The 7500-nt window shown below is 36.3% G+C and overlaps 1 protein-coding gene across 1 annotated transcript; it reads right to left on the bottom strand.

Moving 5' to 3' along the window:
* Positions 1–2839: 2839 nt before the first annotated feature.
* On the bottom strand, positions 2840–7178 carry LOC122057952. The gene is made up of 3 exons (XM_042620321.1): positions 7118–7178; positions 6429–6529; positions 2840–3394 (listed from the first exon to the last, which is right to left on the bottom strand). The coding sequence occupies exons 1-3, from the start codon at positions 7176–7178 to the stop codon at positions 2840–2842; spliced, it is 717 nt and encodes a 238-aa protein (XP_042476255.1).
* Between the last annotated feature and the right edge of the window lie 322 nt (positions 7179–7500).

Below are 7500 nucleotides of genomic sequence, written 5' to 3'. Positions count from 1 at the left end.
TTATGAGTTGTCAAATATGATTTTCTCGACTGCCAAAGGAGGTGGCATGGGTTTGAAGATTGACATCCAGAAGGCTTATGACACAATTTCCTGGGATTTTGTGTTTCATGTTTTGAGGAAGTTTGGCTCTCTGAAAGGTGGATATCCTAGGTTCATCAGATGCTAGCGTGACAAAATTGTCGGTCCTTCTGAATGGTGGCCCAGTGGGGTACTTTGGTGTGAAAAGAGGGTTGAGACAAGGGGATCCCCTATCCCCCATGCTATTTATTCTGGCTAAAGAAGTTCTCTGCAGAGGGCTTCATGAGCTTGTGGCCGATAAGAGATTGAAGCCACTCAAAGGTCCTCGAGGGGCAAGTACTCCAATTCATAGCCTCTTCACATATGACATTTTTATATTTGCTAATGCCTCAATCAGGTATGTCCGTCACTTAAAAAACTTTCTGAACAGGTATCAGGAGTTTTCAAGGCAATGTGTAAATTTGGAGAAAAGCAAGTTGTTTCTTGGATTCCTGAACCCTCAGAGAAAGTAGGCTATCACTGAGGAGTTGGGGATTCCACTATGTTCATTCTCGACTAAATACTTGGGGGTTGAAATTTTTAAAGGGAGAGTTAAAAGGGAGGTCATTCTACCAATCATGGACCGAGTTAAAGGCCGTCTGAAAGGGTGGAAGGGGAAGATCTTATCCATGGCTAGAAGGGTGGAGCTGGTTCGTTCAGTCATATTGAGCATGCCAACCCATAGCTTTGCAGTATATTGGTGGCCAATTTTGACTTTAGAGAGATGGATGCGAAATTTGTCTGGACTAGAGAGATTGAAACTTTAAAAAAAAATTGTTGTAAATTGGGATCAATGTTGCAAGCCTAAGGAGGAAGGGGGGCTAGGTTTGCGGAGACTGAGAGACATCATATTAAGCATGAAGAGTCCATGACCAACTGCTTATTGAGGGCCAGATTCCTGAGCAGGAAAGGTGTGCCAAAAAAAGGATACGGAAAATCTTCAATTTGGCCAGGCATTAAATGCATGTGGAAATTTATTTTCTCTATGGAGAGATGGATAGTTGGTGATGGACATAAAATAAACTTCTGGAAGGATGTATGGGTTGGATCCAATGTGATAGAAGATGGGGTGGTGATAGAGGATCTTGATCAGACAAATCTTGACGGTAATATTTGTAGATTTATTGATGATCACAAATGGAGGCTTCCAGCAGTGCACTCTGCCTTTTTGAAAGGTGTTTTTGAGGCTGTTCAGAGAATTAAGCTTCCTGAGTATGATTGTGCCGAAAAATGCGTGTGGAGTTTGTCTCTGGATGGAGAATTCAACTCAAAATCCTCTTGGGAAGAAATCAGAGTGAAGAAGCCGATAGTGCAATGGGCCTCTCTAATTTGGTGCAAGAAGCAGTAGCCAAGGGTTGCAACTTTGGCTTGGAGGGCAATTCATGGAAAGCTTCCAACTTATGAGGCGGTTAAAAGAAGATGAATTCTTATAGCGTCTTGATGCAAGTTCTGCAGACATGAGGAGGAATTGATAGATCACATTCTTTTGTTCTGCTCTTTCTCTAGAGAAATTTGGTGCACTTTATGTGAGTATTTTAAGGTGAGATGGATGGCTCAGGGGTCCTTGCTCAAGTTGGTGCAATGGTGGAAGAGAAAATTGAAAACGGTGTGTATTAAAGAGGCATGGTCTATATGCTTCGGTATAGTAATAGATCACCTATGGAGAGAAATAGACCATAGGAAATTCGAAGGTAAAGACCGTTTGGCTAAGTATGTAGTGGCCATGGTAGTTGAAGATGTTAGAAGAAATAACCCAGCGTTGATGGGAGAAGTCAGAACAGCGGAGGATGTGCTAGTTTACAGATGCCTCAGTATCCCAATTCAGGCTAGTTCTAATAGGAAAATTTTGGAAGTGTTCTAGTGTAAGCCCCATATTAATTGGGTCAAATTAAATTTTGACGGGAGCTCTTTGGGGAACCCTGGCGGTGCAGGTGTAGGAGGTATTCTCCGTGATCATATGGGAAGAGTCCTAGGATCGTATAAAAAATATATGGGGGTGACAGGAGATTTTGAAGCGGAGGTGGAGGGGCTGATGGAAGGGCTTATGAGAGCCAAGAAACTGAACATTCAAAATCTGTGGTGGAATCGGACTCTACAACAGTAGTCACTGTTTGCCAACAAAAGAAGATGTCGTGGTTTGCTATACAGAGATGGATATTTCTCCATCCATATCTGAGCAGTATTTCCTAGAAGATTTCTCATAATTATAGAGAAGGGAACGCAATAGCAGATTATTTGGCCAGAGATGCGGCGAAGACTAGTGTTTCAGATGTGGATGTTAATTTTTCATATTATATTTTGGAGCTCATTGCTAGGGACTTAGAAGGAAGACCAAATTTCAGATTTAATTAGTTCCCTTCTTGTTCTCCTGTTGATGGCAATGCCGAAGGTGAGAGAAAAAGATTGGATGGCTTTTTTTTCTGTTGTTATTTTATTTTGTTATTTTGCTGGATATGTAGTTGGTGCTTCCTTATTTTAAGGAAATAATTTCTAGCAAAAAAAAAAAAAAAAGAAAGAAGCAGTCATTCTTCACATGTCCTTTCTTATGACACAACTTTACATTATTGGTTTTATCTTCATCTACATAATCCTAAGATATCTAAGATGTTTCAAACTCTTGAAAACCCTCATTCTGATCATATGGCTTGAAGTTTTCTTTCTTGGAAAAAAAATTATGTTCCTTCTTCTTAGTTCAACAGAAGATCCCTTGTGGAATGCTTTTGCATTCTCAAACTTATTTTGTTTTAATTTTTCTTCCATTTAAGTGCAAATGGAAATAAGCTCATTTAAGCTCAAATTCTTTTTTCAGTGCAATGTAGGTAGTCAGGATAACCTTATACTGACTAGGGATGGTATTTAGTGCAATGTGAACAATATACTCTTCATCGATCTGTATTCCAAGATCCTTAAGCTTACTAGCATTAGTAGTTGCACCCAAAATGTATTCCCTAACAATCCTACTTCCATCATACCTTGTATTCATTAGCCTATTCATTAGTGTGATTATCTCCGCTTTCTTGTTAAGTTCAAACCTGGCTTTAATAGCATCCAAGAATTCTTTGGAAGTGTGTTTAATTTCTATGTTCCCACGTATAAATTTAGGAACTCCATTTTTCACAATCATAATGCAATTTCTGTTTGCATTTATCCATTTTGTAAACGGATTGGTCCTTTCAACAGCAGTGCTTGTGTTTGTGGGATGACCAGGTTTAGGCTCCCTAAATGTCAAGTATAAGTCATGAAGATCCAAATGCAATTCCAATTCCTCCTCCCATTTATGATAGTTGTTACCAGTAAGAATTAGGATGAAAGACACATAACTTGAGGAATGGCCATCCTGCTAGGCAATAATAATAATACAAAACATGCTAAAGTTTAAAATATAAACCACAATATTAAAGTATGTAATGTCATCAATATGTTTTAAATAAGAGTTCTAACCAAAACTATATCCCTATCCTTCGGGATAGGAATTAACTAATCCTTTCTTTGTTTTAACTATGAAAACATCACTAACATTCAAAAATTCAATCACCTTTGGGCAAAAGAACTCCTAAGTCAATGTTCCTTCCAATCATGTGAATATTTATCTACAAATCCTGATGATATCATCTTTGGAAAAATATCACATTTACTATTGGGGAAGATGCAATCAAATTGAATATACCACTTTAGTGAATTCCACTCAATCCTATCATATCTTTCAGGTTGGATGTGTATAACTTTATGTTTATGAACATAAATTTAAATGTGTCACTAAGACAACAAAAGAAAAAATCATACAAGAGTTACAACTATAACTATATTCCTATCCTTTGGGCTAAGAATAACATGATCTTGTTGTAAATCCACATTTATTATGAAAAGTACAATAACTTTCTAGGTTCCCCCACCTTTGGACTTATAAACCTCTAGGTTTGTCATTTTTTTAACTTAGGTGACATTACCTTTGGGAAAATGTCACCAAATTTACTGCCCTAGAAAAAACCACGGAAGAATAAGATGTGCCACTTTGGTGGATTTTTCCTCACCCTTTTATGGTTATCTAAAAATTTACTATGCAGCTAATAATATGCAGGAGCTTACACCCAGTTTTATTTTAACATATAATCTGAAAATTCCTTCCCAATCTCATAGTGACCAATACTGTAGTCATTATTTCAAAACAATAATCAATGGTCTCTCGGTTCTATTATTAGTTACAAATGTAATATAAAATTTCAAATAAACATAGACAAAATTAGACCATTAAATGTGGCCCAAAACAATGAATCCAAAGTGAAAAATGGATTTCAATTTGGCCTTAAAATGACATTTAAATCAGTTTAAATTAAAATAAAAAAGAACCAGAATCCAAACAAGCCTTTTTTTTTTTTTACTCCTTTGGTCAATGCGTAAAAAGTCACCCCGGTGAACTTTTTCGACAACCCATTGAAAAACCCAAATGGGTTAAATTTTCAATTACCGGGTAGGGTTTTTAGGTCGACCCGACCAAGCTGGTTGATGTACGATAGCCTCTACCATTGAAAAGGCTATCAAGTAGACCTAGAAAAAACAGGAGAAGAGAGCAAGGTGAAAAAGAACTTGAAGGGTTTAGGAAAAAGAGTAATTATATTCGGTGTGTCATATGCAAAGGATTGGGACATAACAAGAGGACTTGCTAGAGAGATCCAATCAAAGATAAGGGGACACTTTCCAATCATTTAAAATGCTTACTTTTTTTATGGATCTGTTTTTTAAGCATGATTTTAATCTATTAATTATTTATTTTTGTGACTTCATATGTAGAGAAAGCAAATGAAATGATGATGCGGATGCAGCCAACAACTCTCAAATAGTCAATGATATCAATCTTCTTCCACAAAACCTAATATCATTGCAAAAGAGAACCAAAGGGAAAGAATGGCTATGAAGGCAACATGGATAAAAGCAAAGAAAACTAGTAGAAGAGGAGAGGGTGAAAGTAAAAAAATAATTAGTAGCATTGGATGTAGAAACTGATAATGGGATTTCTATTTTTAATAGTGTTGTAATATTTTGGAGTGACTTCAGTTGTAATATGTTCTAGCTTATTTTGAATAATTACTTCATGGGAATATTTCTGGATGATGATAAACTTATTTATTGAAGTTCATTCGATAGTTACTTTTCAGCTCAATTCAATATGTTCTTCCTTATAATTTAGTGATGCTGCACTTGGTTCTCATAATGGGGATATTGAGATCCTTATTCCATTTAATGATGTAGTCTATTTTTCACAGGGTGAGGAGATAACTTTAATGGATTAGAAGAATGCAATAAATTTGGAGAATTGCACCTTGATTAGAAAACAAAAAAAAAAAAAAAAAAAAAATTTGTTTTAATGAATTATACATTCCAGTTATTAGATCTTCAAAGTCTATAATTTTATTTACAATTCTAGATGGTAGGTAACAAACATCACTCAGATGAGGCCATTTCTCAATTGCCTCTTTTTCTAAAAGCATCTAGCTCATGAATAGACTAATGCTTAAGTGACTAATTGTTTCACTGGTTGGAAAGAGATGGAGTATATATAATTGCCCAATAAGGTCATTTTTCGATTACCCCCTCATTTGGCTAGTTGAGATAGACTCTTGTTTTGATTGTAAATGACCTTACATATGGATTTTCCACTTTTATATTTAACTCATAAATTTTTTGTAACTTGATTATTAGCATTTTCTCTTTTTTATGTTTGTTACACTTGGCTTTTGCATCATGGGACTCTTATGTAGTGAGTTGTGAATGGTTTTAGTGATATAACTAATTCTATGGTGCTTTTATGCTCATGGTTTCAATTGCATTATTAATGGAGAGCACATTTGCAAAACAACCACACTTCATTGATGATAGGGAACAACTAAGTACTTCCATTTAAAACATGATATATCTTTAATCTAACTTCACAAGATTTTTTCAAGCCCGTCCACTCATATATATAAAAATCACAACAAGAATAGTTGTTATGTCATGCCCTGCCTCCACCTAAAGGCTGGTGACACGGACACTTACACGTGATCCATCCAGGATCTACGATGCAATACTTTAAGTTGATAAAGCTATGAAATGATTTTACAATCACATATATAATAATAATAATAATAATAATAATAATAATAATAATAATAATAATAATAATAATAATAATAATAATAATAATAATAATAACAATATAACACAACTGGTGAATTCTAGTGATATTTACTATATTTACATAAGAATGTTTTTCACAATGGATCATAATTATAGTTATGCCCTTAGAGCTACATCGAATATATATAGGAAAAAATAAAAAATAAAAGACGATACTCTCATCCTCTATGTGCTCCAAAAACACAATCATCACATACGCAGTCATCCTCGTGCGCAACCAGCTCATCGACCCAAAGATCATCACCGAAGAGAGTCAACTCCTCAACTATAGACTCCGGATGGTTCCCTGGATCACCATCTAAAAAGGTTGCAACAAATGGGGTGAACTTCTATGAAGCCCAGTGAGGGGTATGCACATTAGCATTCATAACAATTAATGAAATGAAGACAAGTATCAATGCTCAACCACAACAATATGAATGCAATTATATGATCCGGTTATTAGCAAACAAGCTTAATCAACATAATCTAAGTTCGTAGTGGGTAATAGGGCTACTGCAACATAGGTAGTATCCCTAATCACGAATGTCTATTATCGGCCCTCAAGGATACAAACTAGTTGTGAGTCAGAAGCGTGCCGATTCTAGTACCATATCATTATCCAGCAAACCCTTATTAATAATCCTCCATAATACCACAACATTGAATCCAACATCATATGAAGGGTATACCACAACAACGTATCCAACATCATGTGAATGGTTTGTCACAACACCGACATCCCCACAACCTAGGTCACCCAAAATTCCCCTAACCTTGAACCATCAGACGGTAGGATTAGCTATTATATAGCCCCCTATTAGCAAGGCCTATAGCGCTATGGTGGTTATCCTATCCCAATGCATCCTATTATGACACATTCCACATCATAGTCATAGTCACGCACCTTGTGGGCATACAATGCCGAAATCCAACCTCCAGCTACCCTGTACCCCATATTCATACATCATAGGCATACAGTTCTAGCATCTAACCTTTGGCTATCCTACATCCCAATGTCCACACACACACACACATGCCCCTGAGCATGCAGTTCCAGAACCCAACCTTCGGCCAGCTTGCATCCCATCATCCACACACACATACACAACATTAACTCATACCATTATGCAACATCAACATTTACCACTACTGACAAGTTTATTTATGCAAAATGATATAATCACATGCATGTTCATCATGTTATAAACATTCTATAAAACACACACAATACTCACTTACCTCAAGCCTCAAATGATGGTGGACAGCTGATTACCTTGTGCCACATTG

This window comes from Macadamia integrifolia, chromosome 12 (assembly GCF_013358625.1).
Source record: "Macadamia integrifolia cultivar HAES 741 chromosome 12, SCU_Mint_v3, whole genome shotgun sequence".
NCBI lineage: Eukaryota > Viridiplantae > Streptophyta > Magnoliopsida > Proteales > Proteaceae > Macadamia > Macadamia integrifolia.
This window is presented reverse-complemented; position numbering and strand designations above follow the sequence as displayed.

Excerpts from the sequence above, each read along its gene's own strand:
- LOC122057952 (XM_042620321.1), bottom strand. The coding sequence starts at position 7,178 with ATGTATGAATATGGGGTACAGGGTAGCTGGAGGTTGGATTTCGGCATT. Across the intron at positions 6,530-7,117 it reads CGGCATTGTATGCCCACAAG|ATGGTGATCCAGGGAACCAT; the intron begins GTGCGTGACTAT and ends CAACCTTTTTAG. Across the intron at positions 3,395-6,428 it reads TTGCGCACGAGGATGACTGC|GATGGCCATTCCTCAAGTTA; the intron begins GTATGTGATGAT and ends ATTGCCTAGCAG.